The sequence below is a fragment of the Arvicola amphibius genome, chromosome 5 (assembly GCF_903992535.2).
Source record: "Arvicola amphibius chromosome 5, mArvAmp1.2, whole genome shotgun sequence".
Taxonomy (NCBI): domain Eukaryota; kingdom Metazoa; phylum Chordata; class Mammalia; order Rodentia; family Cricetidae; genus Arvicola; species Arvicola amphibius.
The window spans coordinates 55025336-55052123 of record NC_052051.1 but is presented as its reverse complement, the minus strand read 5'-3'; the positions used below and the strand labels follow the sequence as shown (position 1 = coordinate 55052123).

The 26788-nt window shown below is 42.3% G+C and overlaps 2 protein-coding genes across 5 annotated transcripts; one reads left to right on the top strand and one right to left on the bottom strand.

The window, feature by feature from the left end:
- Window positions 1–922: 922 nt before the first annotated feature.
- Lrrc57 (leucine rich repeat containing 57) lies at window positions 923–6059 on the bottom strand. 3 transcript variants are annotated; one of them, XM_038331085.1, is made up of 6 exons: window positions 5941–6059; window positions 5576–5681; window positions 5332–5470; window positions 4431–4699; window positions 2169–2354; window positions 923–1722 (listed from the first exon to the last, which is right to left on the bottom strand). In XM_038331085.1, the coding sequence occupies exons 1-6, from the start codon at window positions 6042–6044 to the stop codon at window positions 1681–1683; spliced, it is 846 nt and encodes a 281-aa protein (XP_038187013.1). In that variant the 5' UTR covers window positions 6045–6059; the 3' UTR covers window positions 923–1680. The 3 variants fall into 3 exon arrangements, with proteins under 3 accessions (XP_038187013.1, XP_038187012.1, XP_038187011.1); XM_038331084.1 differs by having other exon boundaries at window positions 5934–6048; XM_038331083.1 differs by having other exon boundaries at window positions 5773–6030.
- Haus2 (HAUS augmin like complex subunit 2) lies at window positions 6043–24975 on the top strand. Of its 2 annotated transcripts, XM_038331086.1 has the most exons (6): window positions 6043–6197; window positions 13412–13504; window positions 13922–13991; window positions 18273–18405; window positions 21083–21191; window positions 23142–24975. In XM_038331086.1, the coding sequence occupies exons 1-6, from the start codon at window positions 6105–6107 to the stop codon at window positions 23346–23348; spliced, it is 705 nt and encodes a 234-aa protein (XP_038187014.1). In that variant the 5' UTR covers window positions 6043–6104; the 3' UTR covers window positions 23349–24975. The 2 variants fall into 2 exon arrangements, with proteins under 2 accessions (XP_038187014.1, XP_038187015.1); XM_038331087.1 differs by lacking the exon at window positions 13412–13504 and having other exon boundaries at window positions 6075–6197.
- Window positions 24976–26788: the final 1813 nt, after the last annotated feature.

The following is a 26788-nucleotide window of genomic DNA, read 5'->3' as shown; positions in this document are numbered from 1 at the left end:
TAGACAGGGCAGGACCACTTGTGGCTTTAACACTTGTGGCTCTTCTAGAGGATCTGGGTTGTGTTCCCAGCCTCACAAGGCAGCTCAAAACTATCTGTAACTCCAGTTCCAGAGAATCCAGTTCCCTCTTCTGACCACTGCAGGCAACTCAAACACAGAAAAATAAATATTCATGATGGCTACTGAGAAACTGACACCACCTATCCCCAAATAGAGAAAACAACACGGGGAAAAGAACACCTGGACCAAATACAAGGCCAGAAAGGCTGCTTCATGTAAGCTCTTGTGATTTTTTTTTTAACTTTAAGATAGTATTAACTATTAGTGAAAACTACTAGTATATCCTTAGCCAAGAACAGACTTTAGAAACCAGTCCTGGCGATGGGTTTGCAGTGTTCTTACCAGTGACAATCTGAAAACTGTGTGCCTTCACATTCTCTTAAGCACGATTCCCAGTTCCTCAGAAACATCTGAGTGACACAATCCCAGTTTACTTTCAAAGAACAAAGCACCACTCAAGAGATTACAAGCTCTTCTTTAAATGATTGACACTGCTTCCAAAGTTCATTAAAAATATTTTATTTAGTATATCCTCTCATTCAGAGAATAACCATGATAAACATAGGTTATTTTAAAATATTATAATAGCAATGGTTTTCTTGAAGGTAATTTGATTAGTACAGTTATAAATACAAAAATGGGAGAAATTACCAGAAATAGCACATGATTTTTAGTAAAGCTCCAGGAAATCTTGATTATTAAAATTCATTTAAAATCTTACAAGTAGGATCTCTGTGAGTTCGAGACCAGCCTGGTCTACAAGAGCTAGTTCCAGGACAGGCTCCAAAAGCCACAGAGAAACCCTGTCTCGAAAAACCAAAAAAAAAAAAAAAAAAAAAAAAAAAATCTTACAAGTAGGCTGAGTGAGGCGCATGCCTGTAATCCCAGAACTTAAGGGGGTAGAGGCAGGGAGAATGTAATTCTTAGAGCAGCCTGGGCTACGTAGCAAAAACCTAAATTGACTAAAAAACAAAAATTTTACAATTTTTGCATATACTTTTAGCACTTCTGAGCCCCCTACCAATAAGGCACCCACAATAGTAAAAGAAAAAAATTGCTACTGCAGCCTTGGGGAGCATTCCTTGGTGGCTGAGGGGTTGGTGCTCCTCTTGGTAAAGCTTGCTTTAAGATAGCTACATATTTATGTACACCCCAAGTTCCAAGTGGAAGCACTGAACAATAGCCTAAATCCTTAACCATACAAGTTGCCCACAAATTAGAATTTCATAAAAATATGAAGTGTTAACACAGAGGTGATGTGGTAACTGACTTTATGAAAGCTGGCACACTGCAACTCCAGAAAGTCTCTAGCTGTGGTGTGGAGTCGTCCTGTTACCAGGCAGCATTCCCCCCACTTAATGAACAGCAACTACCTACTGGTTTCTTAGAGCCAGTTTCTTAGATGCTGGTTTTGAAGACCAGCACTGGCCATCGCCCTATCACATGGCTCAAAATGAAAGGCTCTTCCTGCCTCCTAAGTCCTCTCCTTTAGCTTATCAAAAAGTTATTAAATGAAATGTAATCTGGAGTATCTCCCACATCAGGAGCCTTTAACTCTGCCAGATTCCAACAGAGGTTCCAAGTCCGTGTCCTTTAGGGTTCTCATGGTCCTGTAGAACATCATGCAAACTTCTTCTTGGTGGCTGTGAACCTCTCCATGTACTAAAAACACAAGAGAAAAATATACATATGGTATTTATGGGCAAATATAAGGGTATTTTTTAAACTTAGGTTTTAATATTTTTCTTTCTAATTTGACTTGGTTCATTTCATACAAAATTTACTTTTATTTTTTCCTCTCCTTTTTTGAGACAGATATCACTATGTAGCTCTGGATGGCCTTTTAACTCAGAGATCTCTCTGCTTCTGTCTCCCAAGTGCTGGGATTAAAGTCATACAACCACACCCAGAAAAGTCTATTTAGTTACTAAAGCACATTGATTTTTTTCTCATGCCTATTACTAGGAAGATATGCAGAGTGTGGAAAAAGTCATCTTGACCAAGTCTATCCAAAATGAACCTGGCAACGCCAACTGTAGACATCACCTAGGTTACCTCAGCATTTTCTCCAGCAAGACACCAGAAATGTAGAAGATGCCAATACGTACCTTATCATAACCCTCTAGTTCTCGGAGTTTCTTTATTTCAAAGAGATTGCCTTCCACAGCGAGCAGGCAGATCTGGGAGTCGCTGAGGATGCTCTGTGGAAGCATGCTGAGCTCAAGGCAGTTCTCCTCCAGGCGCAGGACTTTGAGGCGTGGGCAGCAGGAGATCCTCACTGAGATCTGAGATATCTGTCCAGCAACAGTGCAGAGGGCAGAGAGCACACGGCCACTTCTTACCACCCTGAGACAGACCTCGCCTGTGTCCAGTCATTCTTCCACTGTCTCCGTTTTTTCACTACCTGCTCGCTGCAGAAGCCTCTGCTAACAGCCTTCTGTTACTCCTCCACTTTCAAATCATGTGAAGGTTACCAGGAGTTTTTCAGAAATAAAAACTAATAAAAGCACTGTACATTCATTACAGAAAACATGAGAATCATTAAGTTTGAGGCAAAAGTTTCCAGTGACCTGCTACTCAGAAACAACCACATAAACATTCTGACACCTACTGTTCCCTTGCCAGGGGCAAGCTTCCATGCTCCCCGTGCACTGCTACATTGACTGGGCCATCCATCCTTTCCTTGAGAATCCGTCTTGTGCAGGACTCTAGGTTTTTCCTCTCTTGAATTTCTTCTGATTTTGTTTTTCCATCTATTTCTTTTTTTCAAGCAGAAACCCCTAATGCTTCATATTTTAAATTCTCAAACTTCTAGAAAACAGTCATTCTTAAAGCTATTTCATTTATGACCTCAAAATCTGAATCAACAGTTCTGCCTACTAATCTCTAGTATAGTTTTATATCTACAATTTTCACTAAAACATTGGGATGTCCATTCAACAGCATTGTGTAGGGCCTCCAAGTCAGTATCAGACACTTTGTCTTCGGTCCATTCACTTCTTTGGCCCATTAAATGCTCCAAGTCTTTTCCTTCCCATGCTGCAGTGATGTGGGATTCCCCTATGTATGCTGTGATTACTATTGATAAATAAAGGAACTGTTTTGGGCCTATAGCAGAGCTATAGGGAAAACAGCTTGGGGGGGGGGTGGAGAACTAAACTGAATGCTGGGAGGAGGCAGAGTCATGAGAAGCCATGTAGCCCCCCAGAGACAGGCGCCAGAACTTTAGCTGGTAAGTCACAGCCATGTGGCAATACACAGATTAACAGAATGGGTTAAATTAGTATGTAAGAATTAGCTAATACGAAGCTAGAGCTAATGGGCCAAACAGTTATTTAAATATGGTTTCTGTGTGATTATTTTGGTTCTGGGCGGCCAGGATGAACAAGCAGGATGAACCAGAGTCTCATGTGTGCCACACAATTACTGTACCACTCAGCTGTTGTCCAGTCCTAGGTCACTATATTCTGTTGATGACCTCACCTGGGAACTTTACTGCAAATGCAGATTCTTAGACCTTTCACCTTAGGTTTCCCAGATTATTCAATTAAGGTCTGAGAAACCTTCTAGCTACATGGTATATCTAATCCATTTTTCCTTAAAAATCTCAGGGAAAAGATGAAGCCAACCTCTGAGTGAATATCATAATAATGTAACTATGGTCTAGCACACTAGTAACCTGTACATGGTGGCTAATATACTGAGTTGTACATATATGGGACATAAATGCTATAGAAACTAAGGGCTCTCTAATCTTGTATTTTATCTCTGTGCCTCATGCCTAGAGCAGAGTGCTTTTCCAAATGTTAACCAAGAAGATTCAAAACACGGCAAAACATTTCAAATGTAAAGTTGCCAATGATAAGCTAGCTCCAGAAAAATTGTCACTTAGGGATTTTTCAACAAAAGGATACTTAACCAAGCCAAAGAAAAAAGATGTCTGAATCTTAGGTTTAATGGGTTTAGGTCTCATCCCTCTATTATACCATCCCTGCCCTGGCTCCTCACTGAGTGATTGGTGGTGTGAAAAGGAACTGAAGATTTGCAAAACTTCCAGTAGTGTGTGTGTGTGTGTGTGTGTGTAAATATCTGACTGTTACTCTGTTCTGCCTTCTACAAAATACCTTGAACACTATTACACAGTCCACATCAACGCACTCCCTGACACTGGGCATTGAAGTCAGTTCAGCTTATGGAATATATTAGCCTCTGATATCCTTAAGAAACAGGGAAGGATTAGGAGACGGGAGGGGGGCAGATTTCTCTCCTCCCTCTTCCCCTCCCTCCCTCCCTCTCTCTCTCTCTCTCTCTCTCTCTCTCTCTCTCTCCCTCTCCCTCTTCCCCTCCCTCTCTGAAATAAAAGTACCGACCTGGTTCTGGTTGAGATTGAGTTCGATGGCCTGTAGCTCCCCTACTGTGTCGGGTATACTCCGAATCTGGTTTTTAGAGAGATCTACTACATCCAGATGCCGCAGGCTGCAAAGTTGGGGTGGTAGTGCTCCCAGCTGGTTCCCAGAGAGGCTCAGGGTCTTCAGGGCAGAAAGCTGCCCAAAGGTGGACGGTAGCTCTCTCAGGTGATTGTTGTTTAGACTTAGAGTCTCTAGTTTTTTCAGATTACATAATTCATCGGGTAGAACAGCTGGTGAAGAAATTTTTTTTAAGAATCTGATAGAACTAATGAAGTTTATAAAAAGACAGTGCAATCTGTTTCATTTTGTTTTTGTTTCTATTTTTGAGACAGGGTCTCATTAAGTTGTCTAGGCTGGCCTTGAAATTATGATCCTTCTGCCTCAGCCTCTTGATTAGCTGGGATCATAGGCCTAAATCACCAGGCCCCACTTCTTACATAGAATTCTCACGTCACGTTTAGGTATCACATTTTACCAACAGTGTTCAGAAGATTAAGGGGCCATTAAAATGCAGAAAAGCATTTATGAGTAGAGTAGTTTAGTTTTGTAATGGGGCCTCGGTATATTCTAGCAACAATCTAGGGAGGTTTGGAAGATCCTTCCATTCCACCTCCCCGCCCCCAATTAGATAACTCTGTTTACACCTTATCCCATAAGTCTTCTGAGTCCAAATTAACCTAGTAGTAATGGTTATGCTATCCAAGGAGGCGTGTAGATTTAATTGCAATAGGCAGAAAGCTTCAATACTCTTAACATTCTGCATCTCCTGAGCTGATTTCATAACAAAATCAGCTTGTAAGAGGAAAAACACCCTTCATAACTGCTGCTCACTAGCAAAAGCTAGCCAGCACAAAAGCCATACTCAGTTTGTTGTTGTTGAGGGAGAGGCTCTTCAGCAGAGCGAACTTTCCTATAAGCAAAGGCGGCAGGCTGTCGATCTTGTTGTTGGACAAATCGATGGTCCTTAGATTGCTTGTCAGCTTCTGCAACTCTGAGGGGAACTGAAGACAGGAGTTCACAGCGTGGAAAATCCCGCACCAATACACTTCGCCACCCCGCCATCCCTCTCCCTTTTAGTTTCTCGGTCGGGTCCCCTCTCGTCTCACCTCGGTCAGACCACGGTCTTTAAGCTGAAAGACACCGGTTTTCTGCGCTGTTTCCACATGAGCGCGGAGGGCACTGTTTCCCATCCTAGCGCCACGGGTCAGTTCCCTGCGGGAAAGAAGCGTAGCTGTCACCGCCCAGTCTAGACTTAGAGCCACCCGGTAAACCTCCCGTTTGGGTCTCCTGTCCCAGTTGTCACCTTCTGCCTATCCCTACTTCCTAGGGGGCAGCCAGAGAGTGTGGCAAGGAGAAAGCAAGCTGGTAGACAGCGCTACCACAAAGGTTCTGCTGCTTTGGAAGCCGAGCTAAGGCCAGGGAGCCTCCGGTAGCCGCTGCCGGATCAAGGGGCTCGAGACTCGCCTCCTACGGCTCCGTGCAGAGAAGGCTCCGCCAGGGAACACCCGGGACCCGCGCTCGCCTGAGACGCGCTCCCAGGGCTTCCGCCCGGGCGGGAACGCCCTGTGACATCATCAAGCCGCGCGACCGTTCGTCTCTCACTCCCTGCGCCAGTTCCAGAGGTGTGGGGGAGCCATGGCTGCTGCGAACCCGTGGGACCCGGCGTCCGCGCCGAGTGCGGCTGGGCTACTGCTGAACCACTGGGTGGCTTCGGGGATGGTCACTGAGGTACGCAGGGGGCGCGACGGCGTCATCAAGGGGGCGACAGAATTCCGCTGTGATGTGAGGTGGTGGTCGTGGCTGCGCCGGGCGGGAGTCGTCCTCCAGTTAAGGGCTGTGTTGAATACCCGGCCGGTATCGTCCCTTGGAGACTGCGGCCGTGACCATTCTCCCGTGGGTTATTTAAGTTTGAGGGACCGAGCAGATGGCGTTCCCAGTACTCTGTGGTTTTGAGTGCTTGCAGGTTATCCCGGGCTACTTGTCGGAGATGGAACAGCGCTCTGCATTTTTCCTTTTAAAAAATTCCACTGATAATGCTTCCACTAGACCAGCGATTCTCAACCTTCCTAAAGCTGCAACCCTTTAATACAGTTCCTCATGTTGCAGTGACCCCCGACCATAAAGTTATTTTCGTTGCTACTTCATTACTGTAATTTTGCTACTGTTACGAGTTGTACTGTAAACACACGTGTGTTTGACGGTCTTAGGCGACCCCTGTGAAGGGTCGTTCAACCCCAGAGGGGTTGCAAGGCACAGGTTGAGAACCGTTGCACTAGACTGTAGAGTGGGGGCAGTGAGAAAGAAATACTGGCCGGTACTTAAAACCAAACTTCCACGTCTACTTGTGGAAATTATTAAAGTATGTTTGGGGCAGGAGGCCCTGAGTACAGAAGAACTCCAGTGAAGATTTTTTTTGTGGGATCATCTTTTAAAGGTGTGTGTGCGTGCGTGCGTGCGTGCGTGCGTGCGTGTGTGTGTGTGTGTGTGTGTGTGTGTTGGAGTGTGAATAGGGGAAGCGTTTGATTTTGAATAAAGTAGCCCAAGAAGTGGTTGTTTTAGACATGTACACATGTCAAGGAGAGAGACAAAAAATGTGAATATGTGAAGGGATAATAGAAAATGACAGAAAGAAATAGGGAGACACTAAGGACTTTAAGATTGAAGGGAAGGAAAAAGAAGTAATTGAAGCCAGATATGATGACGCTCTCCTTTAAGCCCAGCACTCCAGGGCAGAGGCAGGTAGGTGGATCTCTGAGTTTGAGGACAGCCTGATCTACAAAGTAAGTTCCAGGACAGACAGAAAAACCCTGTCTCCAAAAAACAAAAAGGAAGTTGAAGAAAGTTAGTAATTCATCTGTAGAAATTAGTAATGCAGACTTGATAGAAGGCTTTTTTTTTTTAATTCGTGGTAGAGGTATTAGAGACTGCTGGCATCCTAAAGTGTTTAAGAAACAGACAACCAGATGTGTCAATACAAGACTTGTAATCTAAGCATATGGGAGCTATGGAAGCAGGAAGATTGCTCAGAGTTCAAGGCTAGCCTAAGGTACAGAGTGAGGAGACCTTGTCTCAAGCAAAAAAGAATTAACCCGAAAGACGTAGCAAGGTGGCAGAATTAGACCCAAAACCCTCTCCTTTTGTGAACAGTCAGGCATGGTGGCCACAGCAAGACTCTGTCTCTAGGGGATGCAGTGATAAAATAGTAAGGGCGAACTGTGCTGAGACTGGTGTGCAAGAGTTCGGACCTTCCCTGAAGACGCAGCGTTGCTGTGAGTGTTTGGGCTTTCACAGGCGCTGGCCCAGTACTCCAGCCTAGTCCTTCCTCACTCTCCTTGTGTTTCCTTTCAACCACATTGCCTGCTTTTCCCACTCTGCCTTGTGCAGTTCTCATGCCGTAAAACTTTGAATTATTTCATAGCTTAACACATTTGAGACTCAGTGTCCGTCTACAAAGTGTTGACCGAGGACACGGTTCCTTAACCACAGAAGGAAGCACCCATAGATGATCTCAGACATTGGTGGAATGGTGACTTTTAGGTACCTGTTTGGGTGGTAGTGGTTTTATGGTCGTCTTCCTATTGCTAGGTAACACACATTAGCCAGTTTCTTGTTTTAAAATCTGCCACTCCACGGTTACTTAATAAACATTCTTTTTAAGTCTTACTGAACAGTTTCTCTCAAGAAGAAACTACTTAGAGACTTCTAGGTTGATTTGACTCTAAGCAGACTTTACATATGAAAACTTTTTTTCCTGCATTGGGGACACAACCTAGTACATTTCCCATGCTAAGCAAGTGCTGTACTACTGAAACACACTCTCGGCATGATTTGTCATCTGATCTATTTAAACACCCCATCCCTGTAGTGCACATCGTTTGTGTGCATTAACAGTTAGAAGTGGGCTCTGAAGAGATGTGTCAGGTTAAAAAGCACTCGCTCTTCCAGAGCACCTGAGTTTGGTTCCCGGCACCCACCTCAGGCAGCTCATAAGCGCCTGTAACTCTTGACTCCTGGGCATCAGACACCCTCTGCGGACTTCCATGGGTGACACACACAGGTAGCATAGACACACACACTTGCACATAAATTAAAAATAGTTTTTTAAAAGTTTAAGACGATGAGTAGGGGATGTAGCTTAGCATTAGAGCGATTGCCTAGCATTTGTGAGGCCCTAGCTTTGGTCAATCTCCAGCAGCCCCACACAATTTTAAGAGTGATATCTAACATTGTGGTTTCGTGCCACTCCCCTAGAAAACAGCTTCTGTGACCTTTTTTCTGTCTGATCTCTATTGGAGGATGACTAGGTGGTGAAAGAAAGGTAGGTTTAACTAATTGAAAGATAGTGACGTATTTTCATTTGGTTATGCTCCTAGAATTGCTTTAGTGGCCTTACATCTCCGGTATGTTTCTGGAAAGATCGAGTGAGCCATGGGGTGTATGGGCCATGTATAAATGAGGAAGGTGTCTGGGAGGAGACTGACCGCAGAATCTTCTGTTAGATTTTTCTCAATGTCTGTCCTCTTCTGCAGTCTCCATGTACCCTCCCGTGAGAGCCTCAGCTTTTAACTTCTTTGCTATATTGTCTCTCTTTGGCTGCTCCTTAGCTAGAATTAAACATGAGGAAAATATTACAGACTGCAAATCTATTTATATAAGTGGAAAGTAGATAGCATTTATTGGGATTGAACCAAGGGCCTCATACATGCCAAGCACCTTTTATTCTCTCACTGAATTACACCCTAGCTCCAGTCTTGTTCTTTGAGACTGTGTCTGGCTATATAGCCCAGGCTGGCCACAAACTAGTGATCTTGCTTCAGCCTCTTGCACCTGTTTCCCTTCTTTCTTCCCTTCCTTCCTTCCTTCCTTTCTAATGTGTGTGTCTGTATGAAAGTGGGGTACCTGGAACTGGAGCACAGACAGTTGTGAGCTGCCGTGTGGGTGCTGGGAATTAAACCTAGATCCTTTGGAATAACAACAAGTACTCCTAACCACTGAGCAATCTCTCCAGCCCTTCACTTTCCTTTTTTAACTGTTATTAACCTGGTACACATCCTCATCATTTTGCCTGGAATACTGTAGCAATCACCTATCTAAATAGCGAACCTCTAAAATGTATTGTGTATGTCATGTGACTGCTTCACCAGAAAATGTTTCATTCCTCCCGTCTTTGCCTGATGGCTGATTAGAATAGCATTCAGTGTCTTCTGTCACTATGTCCTTAATGGAGTAGATACTTATTCTGATTATAGATTTGCCTTCCCAGCATGTAATGCTTCTGCCAAAAGCTTACGATCTGTGTACTTACAGAATGCCTTTTCTACTGTCTTGGTATTCTGCACATTATTACTTCTGACCAAGGAACTCACTTCATAGCCAGAGAAGGACAATAGTGGGCTCACAATCAAGGATCCATGGTCTGAACATGTTCCCCACCAGCTGCCTGATAGAACAGCTCCAGTTAGGTGGTAGCAGCCTGAGGACTTGGATAGGGTTCTCCAGAGGATAGTGTATACTTTGAATCAGCATCCAATGTATAATACGGTTTCTCCCATACCAGGGTCCATGGGTCCAGGAATCAAGGGGTTGGAAAAGGAATGATCCCCTTCACTGTCACCCCTAGTGACCCACTAGAAAAATTTTTGCTACCTATTCCTGTGACCTTAAGTTCTGCTGGCCTAGAAGTTTTGGTTCCAGAGCAGGAAGTGTTCCTGCCAGAAAATACAACAAACATTCCATTGACGGGAAGCTCAGACTTCCCTCTGGTCAAGGTTTCCGATGCCCTTAGGCCAACAGGCTAAGAAGGGAATATCAATGTTAGGAGGGGTGACCGGTCAAAATTACCAAGGAGAAATTAGATTGCTTCTCCATGATGGAGGTTAAAGGATTATGTCTGGAGTGTAGGAGATCTTTTAGATCTCTTGGTTCTACCAAGTTCTGTGATTAAAGCAATGGGAAACTACAATGGCCTAACCCAGGGAGGCACAGCCCCATCAGGGCTGAATGTGTGGATCACTACCTCTCCAGGAAAAGAACCAGGGCCTGCTGAGGGTGGAGAAAGTACAGAAGGCCGTGTGATCAGTTACAGAAACAAGGATTATAATTGTTTCTGTTATATTTTGTTAAGAAAGTGTTTGTGCAAGTATTTGTGTTTTCTTTCCTTGGTTTCTTTATCATGTAATGTCAATTAAGAGAATATTAATGGTTATCATATTTATGTTTTGAGATACTAAAAGAATGTCCCTCCAGGGACAATACCACCTGTTCTAAAATTTATAGTGCATTTGCATTTGTACATGTGATAGTTATATTAGGTATAATTATGATCTGGTTATTGTTTTCATTTGGAAATTAAGCATGACAGAAGCACCATAGTGTGTCAAGTTGACAAGGGGTAGACTGGCGATGGTTGCTCTTGGTTGTCAACTTGACTACATTGTGGAATTACCTAAAACAAGAGGCTTGACACCCTTGAGGGATTTTTCTTTATATCTCTTTTTTTGTTTTCTTTTTTAAAAAAGATTTATTTATTTACATTATGTATGCAGTAATCTCATTGTAGATGGTTGTGAACCATCATGTGTGTGCTGGGAATTGAACTCAGGACCTCTGGAAAAGCTCTTAACCTCTGAGCCATCTCTCTGCCCCCTGTTTTGTTTGTTTGTTTGTTTTTTCAAGAGGGTTTCTCTATATGACAGTTCTTGCTGTCCTGGAACTCTTTGTAGACCAGCCTGGCCTCCAATTCACAGAAATCCACCTGGAAAAGGTTGGGTTTTGTTTTGCTGGTTGGTTGGTTGATTTTTCAAGACAGGTTTTCTCTGGATAGCTCTAGCTGTCCTGGAACTCATTCTGTAGACCAGACTGGCCTTGTACTCAGAGATTTGCTTGCCTCTGGGATTAAAGGCAAGCGCCACCACTGCCTGGAGGGATTTTTCTGAATAAATTGTTTGAAGTAGAAAGATCCACCTTTAATCTGGATGTCTTGAGGTGGGAAGATCTACCTTTAATGTGGGCCACACCTGCTAATGGTGGTTTATATAATAAGGACATGGAAGAAGGAAGTGCTTGCTCTTTGCCTGCTTGCCCCTGTTCTTTTTTTTTTTAAGATTTATTTATTATGTATACAATATTCTGTCTGTATGAATGCCTGTCGGTCAGGAGAGGGTGCCAGATCTTACTACAGATGGTCGTGAGCCACCATGTGGTTGCTGGGAATTGAACTCAGGACCTCTTGATGAGCAAGCAGTGCTCTCAACCACTTAGCCATCTCTCCAACACCCCCCCCCCATTGCCCCTGTTCTTGCTGGCAACTTCATTCCTCACTGTCATAAGAGCGTACTTCTTCATGTCCTGGCATATACTGAAGATCAGCTGAGACATTCAGCTTTGTGGACTGGATTCTCGGACTTTCTGTTGGTAGACAGTCATTGCTGGACTAGCTGGACTACAGCCTGTAAGCCACTCTCACAAATCCCCTTTCCATAGATAGATTCATTCTATCAGTTCTGTTCCTCTAGAGAACTCTGACTAGTACAGTTATGGACTCTAACTCTCTGAAAATGAAAACACAAATCAGACACTTTATTTTGTAAGTTGCTTTGATTATGTGTTTCATCACAGCAAGAGAAAAGTTCCTAAGACATATACCCACTTATGCAAAGGCATACGATAGTAAACAGGCTTTCCCCTAAAACTTTACCAGAGGACTCAGTTGTCTGCCTTTCTGCACATGCAGTTCAGGCCAAAATGTTCTTCCTACCCTTTAGGAATATACTTGTTTAGAAATGGTCTAAATTTGCTTGTTGCTATAGGCAGAGAAACTATATTATTCAGTCATGGGAGTACATGTAGCACAATGCAACTGAGGAGTTTTAGAGGATTCTAAGGTTGCTGTGTGCATTGTTTGAAGAGAAAGTACATGTACTCAGTATGTGCAAGGAAAAGACCTAGTGTGCCAAGTACGTTGTTACAAGTGGAAATTGTACAAAAACCGAGTCGAATCCTAGGCTAACTATCTCCTCATTTACCTGCCTCGAAACGATGGGGAAATGATAGAAGAAGACACCAAAGGTTGACTTCTGGCCACCACATAAATGCGCACATATACAAATGTACTTGAGCATACATACACAAAACATGTGGTTCATTGTGTATACATATACACAAAAGCCTGGTGTTGTGCCATACACTTGAGAAGTGGAATCAGGAAGGTCAGAAGTTCAAGGTCATCCTTTGGCTGTAGCAAGCTCAAGGCTAATTTGGGCTACATTCGTCCTTATCAAAATAAAATAGAAGCAGAAAATATGCATTGCTATAGTTTTAATATGTTCTTTGTGTTTTATTTTATTCTATTTTGGTTGTGGTTTTTTTTTTTTTTTTTTTTTTTTTTTTTTTTTTGAGACAGGGTTTCTCTGTGTGGCCCTGAATGTCCTGGAACTCTCTCTTTAGACCAGGCTTGGTGTAGGAGGTCCTTCTATCTATGTGTTGCTTTCATTGGTTAATACTGAAACTTCCTTGGCATTTTGATAGGGCAGAACTTAGGTGGGGGGGTGGGAGGGAGACTAAATGGCATGCTGGGAGAAAGGAGAAGCCATGGATTCCCCGATACAGATGCTGGGAATTTTACCTGGTAAGCCACAACCTCGTGGCCATACATAGATGAATAGAAATGAGTTAAATTAATGTAAGAGTTTGCCAATAAGAAGTTAGAACTAATGGGCCAAGCAGTGATTTAATATAGTTTCTGTATGGTTATTTCTGGGCTAAGCTAGCCAGGCGGCTGGGACAAACAAGCAGGCCCTCCTCCTGTAACACAGGCTGGCCTCTAACAGAGATCCTCCTGCCTCTGGAGTGCTGGTGACATAATTTTTAGTCTCTTGTGTATGATATTCTAGTGTGCATGCTTTTTGTAGCTTACTGTGCTTTCCTTGTTCATTTACCAATAGGAGATGTTAGGTACATCTAAGAAAATGGTTCCTTGCTTTGAGAACTTCTCCAGATCACAGCAGATCTCAGATATGAAAGCTAAAATCTACCAGGTAAATTATGAGCTTTTCACTTCTACTTCTCCATTTAAAAAAGAATGTAGTATGCTGGGGTGTAGTTCAGAGGAAATGTGGGTACTTACATACAAGATGTCCTGGTTTGGTACCTAACTCTAAAACAAACAAACAAACAAACAAACAAAAATCCTCTTAATTGTTGGAATAGCATTCTTTTGCAATTAAAACAGTGCCTACTGCATGGCTTGTTGTCGTATTTAATTGTAATAACAGGAAGGCAAGACACCAAAATGAAAGGCTTTTGTATAAACCATCCTTCCATCCCATCTAAGGAACAGATATATGTCTTACACTGTGTTTCTGTAGCAGGTCCATTTTATCAGTCTTTTAAGCCTTTAAAAACTTTACGACGCTTTCTGAGTGAGCTAAACTTTCCTTTTGTTCCTCATATAGAACAACCTGGAAATTGAACTTCTGAAATTAGAAAGGGATACAGCAGATCTTATTCATCCTTCCTATTTGGGTAAGTTGCTTGCTCAAGAGAGTAACCATTAGGATTTCACCTTGATCTTGAATTACTGTATATAAACACCAGGCGGCAGAATTCTAATGTCATAACCTTTCCTAGGATTGTCCCAAAACTAACATTTCTTCAGGGTTTTTTTTGTTTTGTTTTGTTTTCTTACTGTATAGCCTTGGCTAGCTTAGAACAAGTCCACTTTACTTGACCAGTGAAAATAGCATATAGAAAGTGACCAGGTTGGCGCCTCTATTAATCTCCCTTTCTGATGTAACAACAAAATATCCAAGGCTGGGTAGTATACAAGGAAAAGGTTTAGCTTGCTTACAATTTTGGAGGTTTCAAGGCACATAGCTCAACTAGGGTAAGGCCCACATGGTGGATGCCATTCCAGTTCTGGAGCTCCTGGCGAGACAGACATCACAATGAAGACAAGAGTCCAGACAGACATCACACTGAAGACAAGAATCCAGACAGACATCACACTGAAGACAAGAGTCCAGACAGACATCACACTGAAGACAGGAGTCCAGAGTGATTTAGGTGTAGGGCTCAGTCTCACTCTTTTATAACACCCATCCCAAGAAAAACTACCAGTAATCAGAAACCAGGGATAACTAAGATTCTGTTTATGTTTTTTTTAAAGGGTAAGCAAGCAAAGTTTAAGAAATAGAGATGGCTCATTGGTTAAGAGCACTGGCTGCTCCTCCAGGGGACCCAGTTCATTCCCAGCACCAACATGGTAGCTCACAACTGTCTGTAACTTTTAACATTGAGGAATCCATGGCTGTGGGCACTAGGCACACACACAGTATATACACATACATGCAGGCCAAATACTCATACACATAAAAATAATTTTTTTTAAAAAAAGTAGTAAAATAGGGGCTGGAGAGATGGCTCAGAGGTTAAGAGCATTGCCTGCTCTTCCAAAGGTCCTGAGTTCAATTCCCAGCAACCACATGGTGGCTCACAACCATCTGTAATGGGGTCTGGTGCCCTCTTCTGGCCTGCAGGCATACACACAGACAGAATATTGTATACATAATAAATAAATAAATAAATAAATAAATAAATAAATAAATAAATAAATATTTTTAAAAAGTAGTAAAATAATAGCATTCTGAAGCAAGAAGGGTTTTTGGTTTTGTTTTGTTTTATTTTGTGTAGTTGGTTTTTTTTTGTTTGTTTGTTTGGGTTGTTTTTGGTTTTTCGAGACAGGGTTTCTCTGTGGCTTTGGAGCCTGTCCAGGAACTAGCTCTTGTAGACCAGGCTGGCCTCGAACTCACAGAGATCCGTCTGCCTCTGCCTCCCACGTGCTGGGATTAAAGGCGTGCGCCACCACCGCCCGGCTTTATTTTGTGTAGTTTTGAGGCATGGTCTCACTATGAAGTGCTGGCTGGAACTCACTGTGTAGACCAGGCTGGCGTTAAACCTCTCAGATTTACCTGCCTCTGCCTCTAGATCCTGGGATTAAAGTCACATGCCACCATGTCCAGCAGGGAGGGGTCTTGAAAAAGAACTAAGTTCTTTACAAGGGCATGTTACCCTCGTTGACTTAATTGCTCCCCATTCCTCTTGAAGTGCTACACCACCTCCTAGAACCACCACACTGAATACTAAGCTCCCAATACCTAAATGTTTGTGGTACACATTTTCTAAATCATAGTAGCTTCTCAAAGACAAAAGATCAATTTTAAATTTTTTGAGTTCTTTTGTTTGTTTTTGTTTTTGAGACAGAGTTTCTTTGTGTAGCTTTTGGAGCCTGTCCCAGAACTCACTCTGTAGCCCAGGCTGGACTCGAACTCACAGAGATCCGCCTGCCTCTGCCTCCCATGTGCTGGGATTAAAGGCGTGTGCCTTCACTGCCTGGAGTTAAATTTTCTGAAAGGGCTATGTGTATAGGTGAAACTGGTAGAGTGCTTGTCTGGTGTTCATGAGACTATGGATTTAATACCTAGCACTCCTTTTTTAGCATGGTGGCACATACCTTTAATCCCAGCACTATGGAGGTAGAGGCAGGAAGGAAGAAGTTTAAATTCATCCTTGACTACTTAATGAGTTTGAAGCCAGATTAGAATACAGGAAACTCTGTCTCAAAACACAAACCAAACAGAGCTGGACAGTGGTGACACAAGTCTTTAACCACAGCAGAGGTGCACGCCTTTAATCCCAGCACTTACTTGGGAGACAGAGGCAGGCGGATCTCCGTATGTCTGAGGCTGACCTGGTCTACAGAGCGAGTTCTAAGACATCCAGGGCTACACGAAGAAACTCTCACAGAAAAACCAACCAACCAACCAAACAGGGCTGTCAAGATCTCTCAACAGTTAAGGGCCCTTGCCACCAACCCTAAGAACTTGAGTTTCACGTGGTAGAAGAAGAGAATCACCTCCCAAAAGCTGTCCTCTGATCTCTGATGCTTGTGCTGTGGTATTCATGCATGCACCAATTGCCACATACAAAAATAAATGCAGCAAAACAAACAGGACCTCATACATGCTAAACAAGGACTCTATCACTGAACTACATTCCCAGCCTTTTCCCCCAGTATTTGTTTGAAAGTTCTTAAGGATTGTTAAGTTATTTAATTTTATGTATTTTTGTATGTATATGTGTGTAAAAATGTGTTGCAGGGTTTAATGTGGGAGTCAGAGAACAACTTTTGATCAGTTCTCTCCTTTCAGCCTGTGAGTCCCAGGATTAGAACTCAGGTCATCAGGCTTAGCAGAAAGTTGCTTTACCCACAAGGGTTTCACCCATGAAAACCATCTAAACAAAATAACAACGACAACAAAAGAGTATGTTCTTGGAATAAAGTTTTAAGAATAAAAGATTGCTGGGTGGTGCTGGTGCACACCTTTGATCCCAGCACTTGGGAGGCAGAGGCAGGTGGATCTCCTGGTTTAAAACCATCCTTGTCTACAGAACTAGTTCTAGAACAGCCAGGGCTACACAGAAAAACCCTGTCTCAAGAAAACAAAAACAAAATCAAAACAAAAAACAAACAAACAAAAAGAATAAAAGACTGAGGGGATTCTAGATGACTCAGCAGGTAAAGGCCTTCGCCATCAAGCCTTACTTTAATCCCTAAGGCTCACATGAAGTAGAGAACCAACTCGTGAAAATTATCTTCTGACCTTCACATAGTATCTTGGCACAGCTGTAGGCACTCCTGCACACACACAAACACACATACGTACACTAAATGTAATTTTTTTGTTTAGTTTTGTTTTTCAAGACAAGGTTTCTCTGTAGCTTTGGAGCCTGTTCTGGAACTCACTCAGGCTGGCCTTGAACTCACAGAGATTTGCCTACCTCTGTCTCCTGAGTGCTGGGATTAAAGGTGTGCACCACCACCGCCCAGCTGTTTTTGTTTTTTTTTGTTGTTGTTGTTGTTGTTTTGTTTTGTTTTGTTTTAAAGAATAAAAAGTTGGGCTGGTGAGTGGTTAAGAGCACAGACTGCTCTTCTAGAGGCCCCAGGTTCAATTCCCAGCACCCACATGGTAGCTCACAACTGTCTGTAACTCCAGTTCCAGAGAATCTGACACCATTATACCAATGCACATAAAATAAAATTAAATAATTTTTAAAAAAGGAATAAAAGGTCATGCAATCTATAATCTACTCTCGAATATGTCCTTTTGAAAACAAAAGGGGCGAGTGGATGGGGAGGGAGGAAATATAATTAAAATTTATGATTATTATATGAGAATAGGCCCTGGATTTAACGCAGAATATAAACTAGATTTGGAAAATACAGGAAAGCATTTACTACTAGAGTTTGTTGTTAGTAGGAAACCTAAGAGATAATAGGCAAAAATAAGATAAAGTTGGTGTTACTAAAGAAAACAAAGTAAGGAAGATGTTTACAGAGATTGTGAAGTTGATTTGTTTGTTGTCTGCTTTTGAGATCGGGATCTCTTGCTTAGACTAGGTCTAACTCCTAACTTAAGTGGTGCTTTCGCCTCGGCCTGAGGAGTGCTAACACTACAGTATGAGCCACTATTCCCAGCCTTAGATCGGTTATTTTTACTATATGTGTATGGGTGTGTGCCTGGGCACTACATGTGTGCAGTGCCCACAGAGGCCAGAAGTGGGCATAGGATCCCCTGGAGCTGGGATTACAGATGGTTGTGAGCTGCCAGTGTGGGTCCTCTAAAAGACCAGCAAGTGATCTTACCCATTGAGTCATCTCTGCAGTCCCCAAGAAAAAAATTCTTATCAATTCTAAAGCATGCTTGTTCTGTTGCTAACTGTGGCTGCCATCTCTGGTTTATGTAGTTGAGAAGTGTGATACCCTGCAAAGCATGAATAGTCATCTGGAAGCCGTGCTAAAAGAGAAGCGGGCCATCAGGCAAAGATTGCTGAGACCCATCTGCCAGGAAAACTTGCCAATGGAAGCTGTTTATCACAGGTTAGATCATTAATTATAACTGGAAAAAAAGAAAGGACTTTGTTTTGCCACTTGTATCTTAGAACTTATAGATTATGGCTTTGATGAAAAATATTAGATTTCTAACATGCAGCACAATGATTAAAATCTGCTTTATTATGTATAGACTTTTTTATGAAATACATTTATTATTGCCTATATATAAAATTCTGTTGATATTTAACAAAGATAAAATATTAAAAGACTCAAAAACTGAAGTTAGGCATGGTGATGCATGTCTTTAATGTCAGCACTGAGGAGGCAGAGGCAGATGGATCTCTGGGTTTGAAGCCAGCCTGGTCTACACTGTGAGTGTTAGTATCAGGCCCACATAAGGAGACCCTGTCTCAAAAAGACAAATCAGGGGAGGGAACAAAAACTGGAAATGATGTGATTTTTTTGAGACAGGGTCTTATATAGGCTGACCTCAATCTTACTGTGTAGTTGAGGATGAAAAAATGGACTTTGTTCTTACCTCTTGATCATGTATCTCAGAGTGTCAGGCAAGTGATTTAAAAACAAAACAAAAACCAGCAACACAAAAAGATGAAATGAGCAATGATTTTGAAGATTTTTTTATTTTGTTTTGTTTGTTGTTTTTTCGAGACAGGGTTTCCCTGTAGTTTCTAGAGTCTGTCCTGGAACTAGCTCTTGTAGACCAGGCTGGCCTCAAACTCAGAGATCCGCCTGCCTCTGCCTCTCGAGTGCTGGGATTAAAGGCGTGCGCCACCACCGCCCGGCTTTTTTTTTTTTTTCTTTTTCTTTTTTTTTTTTTTTTGATTTTGAAGATTTTATAATGCAGGTTCAAAAAGTGTGTGGTATTTTGCAGTGTAGTATTTTTCCTTGTTGTCTTCTCTGTTCTCTGAACCAATATGAGGCTTTGTCTAGGGAAGTGGCTTCATATGAGATGGTTATTACCAACAGCTGAGCGTTTCTGTTTTTGTTTGTTTTTTTTCTGAGACAGGATTTCTTTATAGCTTTGGAACCTGTCCTGGAACTAGCTTTTGTAGACTTGGCTGGCCTCAAATTCACAGAGATCCTCCTGCCTCTGCCTCCCAAGTGCTGGGAATAAAGACACCCATCTCCACTGAGGTTTTCCAGCCGTTAGAATTCAGTTATCATGAAGAATGTGTCTTTCCATTTCAATTTTTCTTTTTTGGGTCTTTTGAGGCAGAGTTTTTCTGTGTAGCCCTGGCTGTTCTAGAATTTGATATGTAGACTAGGCTGGCCTAGAACTCCACCTGCCTCTGCCTCCTGAGCACTGGGCACTACAGTTAAAGGCTGGCACCATGAAGCCTGGCTCATTCTATTTTTCTGTTTGGATGACAATTCTAAATTTTGCCTTCAGTGAAAGAGAACCGTCTCACCATTAATAATTTCATTAAAGTGTTAATGATGCTCCTTAGATTTGCTTATAAAAATTAACAGTCCTGGCCGGGCGGCGGTGGCGCACGCCTTTAATCCCAGCACTCGGGAGGCAGAGGCAGGCGGATCTCTGTGAGTTCGAGACCAGCCTGGTCTACAAGAGCTAGTTCCAGGACAGGCTCCAAAGCTACAGAGAAACCCTGTCTCGAAAAACCAAAAAAAAAAAAAAAAAAAAAAATTAACAGTCCTAAGGGGAAACCCTGTCTCGAAAAACCAAAAAAAAAAAAAAAAAAATTAACAGTCCTGATTAAAGAGAAAGAAACAAAAACTCCAGTTCCAGAGGATCCAGTGCCCTATTTGTGGCTTCCATGGACACTGCATGCATGTGGTGCACAGTAATGCAGGCAAAGCACCCACACACAAAATGAATATTTAAGAGGAGGAGGAAGAAAAGTTCATTTTTTTTCTCCTTGTATTGCTTTTCTTTTCTAATCATTGTCACAGAATACCTAACAGAAGAACTTGTTTGGGGAGAGGCTTGTTTTGGCTCACAGTTTAGAGGCAGTACATCCAGCATTGTAGGGAAGGCATTGTGACTGGTGTAAGCCCCTCAAGGTACTCGAGGAGGGGTCCCTGTCTCTGGGGTCTTCCAGCCACCAGGTTTCACTCACAGAGCACTCTAATGCCCTGGACTTGAAAACCCACCAATCCCTACCCTAGAAAGCATCGCCCCCAAGAAATGCTCTATAAACCCTGTCTTCTGCTCAGTTCTCTGCTGCTTCTTACTCCTCACCCTAGTAGAGGCAGCCATCCTCCTGGGTTTTCCCTAGAAATCTCTTATGTGAGGTTTCTTGTGGGATGCAATGTAGTGGTATATCTGGACTCCTTATTGCCAGGATACCTTTCCATGTAACAGCTGCATTGGGCAAACACCTCCCCACCCCCACCCCTCTGAGAGCAGTGCTGTAACACACTGTGGAAACACCTCAGCCCAGCCCCCAGCAGAGCTGTAATGCTTGCAGTGAGGAAGCCTTTATCCTCAGAGCTGTAACACACACATCTGGGGCAACTCCATCTGTGGTGGCAGGATTGTGGCATGGCTTGTTGACATCTTAATGGATCAGGAACTGGAGAACAGCTTCAAGGACTGCCCCCAGTGATCTACATCTACCAACTAGTCCCTGTGCCCCAAAGCTCCAATGAATCCCCAAACAGCACCACCCAACAGGGACCAAGTGATCAAACATGGGAGCCTGTGGGGTAAATTTACATTCACCTCTGCACTCTCTTTCAGACATATGGTACATTTGTTGGAACTGGCTGTGACTTTCATTGAGAAATTAGAAGCCCATCTTGAAAAAATTAGAAATATCCCTCATTTAAATGCAAACCTAGCCGAAATGGTGAGTATTACTAATATGGCTGCCCTTAATTCTTACACTAGAATCTCAACTGTGTCACTTTCCCAGTTAATTTTTTGGCTTATGTTTTATTTTTCCCTATAGTCTCATGTAGCTAAGGCTAGTCTTAGACTCCTAAATTAACAAACAAAACAATGTATGTCTATAGTAATATTTTACTATTTATGTTTTAGTCAATAAAGCTTGCCTAGAAACCAGGCAGTGGTGTCACACACCTTTAATCTCAGGATTTGGAAGACAGAGGCAGATGAATCTCTGTGAGTTCAAGGCCCTCCTGGGCTACATAAAATCTATGCAGAAATAGTAGTTCCAGGTGGTGGTGGCTCGCACCTTTAATCCTAGCACTAGGGAGTTACACGCCTTTAATCCCAGCAATACAGGAGATTGTAAAGTGAAAGGAGACAGAGGCTCGGGGCTCAGTCTGCAGTCGCCCAGCCTTGGTAGAGGTGAGACTTTTCTAGTGGCTGGCTGCTTTGCTTTCCTGATCTTCTAGCTTGAACCCCAATATCTGTCTCTGGCCTTTTATTATTCGTGCTATGTATTTCATCATGACATTCTCATGGATGTGTGACTACCCTTTGTTCTGCTGTATTCTCGTCTGCTGCTGTCTTCTCCCTTCTCCTCCATCCAGTTCTTCATGTCCCTCTTGCTTCCTCTCGATAGTGTCTCCTTTTATTTGCATGTCACATGCATTCTTTTACGCTTTTCACCCTCTCACATCCTGTTATGTCTCTCCCTCTTCTCACTGTCTCTCTTTTACATTCATAGCACAGACACATGGTTAAGATATAGGCTACATATATGAGACAAGACTTATGGTGTTTGTCTTTCTGAGCTCGACTAATTTCACTTTGAGTTAGTCATTATTAAAATCATAAAACAGATACATTTTCTTAACCAAGCATGGTGCCCTACACCTTCTAGTATTTGGGTGCCTGAAGAAGATTGTTGTGGAGTTTGGGACTGGCCTGCACAATGTAGTAAGTGCCAGACTAGCTTAAACTACAATGTGAGATTCTGTCTCAAAACAAAAAGAAACATTTTTTTAAAAGATTACTGTAACATCATTTCCATTTTTCTACTCCCTTTCCATCTGCTTCCTTCCTCCTCCTCCACCTCCATGATCTTGTTGGGTAGCCCAGGCTGGCTTCAAACTCACTTTTTGCCTCTGCCTTCCAAGTGCTAGGATTTTAGACATATACCACCACACCTTGCAAAATACATACTTTTTACTTTATAGGATTGAATTTGTATAAATATAAAATAATTAGGAATTGCTGTAGTGCTTTCGTAGTGTGAAAGGCCTTTGCTGCATTCTAAGCACCAGAAGAAAAGAAAATTGCAGAATCTCAGACTTTAATCACCCTACACCTTTAGAAGCATTTAAAACATCTTTGGTGACACACATATGCCTGTAATCACAGCGCTGGGGATGATGGAGTGGGAAGATGCCCATGAATTCCAGACCAGCCAGATATAGTGAGAAAGCTTGAGGTTATTTGTGTCGAGTTTGAAGTTGATGATAAACGAGACGTGAACCCACAGATAGACAGATAGTATGAACTCACAGATAGATAGTGTGTGGTTGGGTTGGGGGTGGAGACACAGTTTTTTAAAAATATTTATTTATTATGTATATAATATTTTGTCTGTGTGTATGCCTGCAGGCCAGAAGAGAGCACCAGACCTTATTACAGATGGTTGTGAGCCACCATGTGGTTGCTGGGAATTGAACTCAGGACCTTTGGAAGAGCAGGCAATGCTCTTAGCCACTAAGCCATCTCTCCAGCCCTGGAGACATAGTTTTAAAGGAATTTTTGTAGTAAGGGACTAGAAAAGATCAGATGTTAATTTTTGATGTATCTATTTCTGATATAATGGTAATCAGTAACTGATTTTTTTTTCTGTTTTTCTTTATTTCAAATGTAACAGAGAAAGGCTTTATCCAAGATGGACAATTTGGTGAACGAGACAGAAGAACTGGCAGAGAATATACTCAGGTGGCGAGAACAACAGAAGGAAATTTCTTTGTGTGTCCCCAAAATCCTTGCTGAGGAAAATTATCTTCACAAACTTGATAGAGTACCTCCTTTACCTTTTGTTTCTAAAGTCCATGCCCAAACTGTTAATGCCAAGTGATTGCCATATTTACTTTTGCTTAATTACGTGAAGTCAAAGAAGTCCATTTCCAGGTGATTTGTGACAGGGATATTGGTAGACTTTGTTGCTAGCAACTCTGAAAAAAACCTCTTCTATTGGAGTGCCTGGGCCAGGGAGATGTCAGCAGGAAAAGCTCCTGCTTCAAGCCTGACACCCTGAGCTGCTCAATCCCTGGGATCCACATACCACTTTTTCATATTTTCCTCTCTTTGATACAGCTAAAAAAGATCAAATATATGTGTGTTAACCTACTATGAGTGAATTGGACACTCATCAGACAGAATCTGTATTATGATTCTGTGTCATGTCTTTTAAAAACATTTCTGAATTGGAATATCCCGAGTCTGACAATTTTTGTGTGATTATCCCTGTTGAGACTGCGGAATGGTCGTCACTCAGCGGGCCTGTTGCCCCTGAAGTCTTAATGAAGTGGTAGCTCCATGGCTGGCACACCGCTGAGAAGGGCTGTGTGACCAGGCTGTGCAGGGAGGCTCTGCGGGACACTTGCTCTCCTGAGAGTCTGGGTGCTGGTGTGTACCAGGCAGGAAGACCTTTGCTACTGGAGTCTAGGATGCTGGTGTGTACCAGGCAAGAAGACCTTTGCTACTGGTCCCTGGAAAAATCCCGGAGCACCACATCCTTATCAATTTTGGTGGTAGACAGCATTTCACAGTGTGACAGTTCAATTGCTGGAGTGTGGTGACACTAGTTCTCATACATCCCCTTAGCAGATCACTGGACCTGCTTGTCTTCTCAGGAGTGCCTAGGAGACAAATGCCGAGGATGAAGAACTATGAGAGGGGAAAGAAAAGGCATATTGCAATCAAATTTAGAAATTTTTGTTTCGATACTTTTTATATGTAGCCAAGGTAGAACTTGAACTTACTGTGTAGCCCAGGCCTCCCAAGCGCATGAATCACAGACATGTGCCATCACATCCGGCTGAAGTTTAGAGGTTTGTAATGGAAAATAGGGTATATTTTACCTACCTAGGGCTAGTCATGAAATTAGAGACTAGTCTACTTAAAGTAGAATAGTAACAACTACCTCAAGCTGTTCTCGCTTACTTTGTTACTGTAAGTACCCTGGCTTATGTTTAAATCCTTTGAAATGTGTGCACCAGTGTGTCCATCCTGTTGAAGCGTGTGCACCAGTGTGTCCATCCTGTTGAAACGTGTGCACCAGTGTGTCCATCCTGTTGCAGTCTGTGTCGTGGAGTCCAGCGAACCTTCTGTTCATCACAGGTTCAATATAAGGCTTCACCTGTTAGATAGTAAAATAGATGTCCATAAAAAACAGGATCCTTAACCCTACACCCTGAAAAAACAACTATTAAAAACAGCAGATCATTATTTTGAGAAAGTCTACAGCTTTTACAAATGTACCGTGCAAAAGTGGTGTTGAGATTTTGACCATCACCCAGATAACTGATCAAAATCCTTATTTGTATTTTATCTCAAACCTCTTTTAATATCTATTCATTTTCCTTGTATATTATGTATAGATATATTCATTATCATGTTACCACTATTGTTACCCTGTTGGTTTTGTATTTATATTTCCTACTAATGCCTCAAGATGTAAAAATAAACTAATTTCAACTAAATGTGGGTTCATATGAATACCAAGTAACAGAGGGGAAATATTCTTAATGTAGTATAGACATTCAAACTATGTAACTCACAAAAGCATAAGGTAAGTCAACCTAAATTCTAATGTAAAGAGAAAAGCTAATCTTGTACAGTGTGGTCCTTAAGTGCTGATTTGTTTGAGAGCTGGAAGAAAGAGTTGCCTAGGGAGGAGAAGATTCAGTTTTGTAGTGTTTTTGTTTTGTTTTGATGTTACTTAGGCTGGATTCAACAGTCCTCTGGCCTCAGCTTAACAAGTTTTGAGTCTCTATATCTGGCTTGAACAAATGTTTCTTCTCATGAAATTCAAGGGTAGTTCTAAGGGTAGTCAAGCTGGAGATCTCTGTAGTTGCATGGAAGAGAAAGATGGCTCAGTGGATAGAAATCCCCATGCAAGAGTGAGAATCTGAGTTCAACCCCAGAACCCACATAAATCTGAACACCCTTCAGTGAGGTGGGAGGCAAAAGGAAGGCCAGCCAGCCTCTTATATGCACTGCAGATGAGAGACCCTGTCAAGGTAGGTGACAACTAACACCCAGGTTTGTCTTCTGACTTCCATTCATGTGCCGTGGCTTACCTATGACTATAGTCCTACACATAAAGAGATTAAGGAGCAAGCAGACTGATCAGTGGAAATCCTTGAGTGGCTTCTGTGGGTAGGATGGGATGTCAGGCAAGCAGGCTTTGCCAGGAAGGTTTGGTCAAAACTTGTAAATGTGACTCCAGTGTAAATGTGCTTCCATAAATATAATTATGTTGATTTATAAAGACTATGTGGGAGGACTCTTCCTGGCTTTTGGTAGCTTTTTGCTTACTACTTTCTCTGGTCCTGTGACTGCCACATTCAGCTCTCATTTGTCCTTTCAAAGTTTCAGTGAAATCCAAAAGGTTGTATGGGAACAAGAGAATCTAGGAAACTTTTTTTTTTCTTTCTTTTTTTTTTTAGATTTATTTATTTATTATGTATACAATGTTCTGTCTGTCTGTATGCTTGCTGGCCAGAAGAGGGCACCAGATGTAATTACGGATGACTATAAGCCACCATGTGTTTGCTGGGAATTGAACTCAGGACCTCTGGAAGAGCAGTCAGTGCTCTTAACCTTTGAGCCATCTCTTCAGCCCCCCCCCCCTTTTTTTCCTTGGTTTTTTGAGACAGGGTTTCTCTGTAGCTTTGGAGCCTGTCCTTGAACTTGCTCTGTAGACCAGGCTGGCCTCAAACTCATAGAGATCCGCCTGCCTCTGCCTCCTGATTGCTGGGATTAAAGGAGTGTGCTACCACTTGGCAAAATTTCTTGAATTGAAGAAACCATAATATGGGGAGGGGGCAGGGAAGAACCATAATACAGTTGATATTGTAATGACAACGTACTGTAAGATTTTTCTCAGATGTTTGTAAAACAAGTTAATTGACATAAAAGATGCTGGAGAGGTGACTCAGAGGTTAAGAGCACTGGCTGCTCTTTCAGAAGATCCAGTTTTGAGTCCCAGCACTCACATGGTGGCTTACAACTATAACTTTAGAGCCCAGGGGTCCCATCAGCCTGCTGACAAGGTGTACAGACCTTACATTAAGGCAAAAACACACATTCACATAAAGAAAATTTTTGTAAGGCCCAGTATGGTGGCACACACCTTTAATTTCGGCATTTGGGTAGCAGAGGCAGGTGGATATCTCTGAGTAGAGGCCTGCAGTCTATATTACCAAGTTCCAGTTCCAGCACAGTCAGAGTTACATATAGAGACCTGTCTCAAAAAAAAAAAAAAAAAAAAAAAGAAGAAAAATGTTTTAA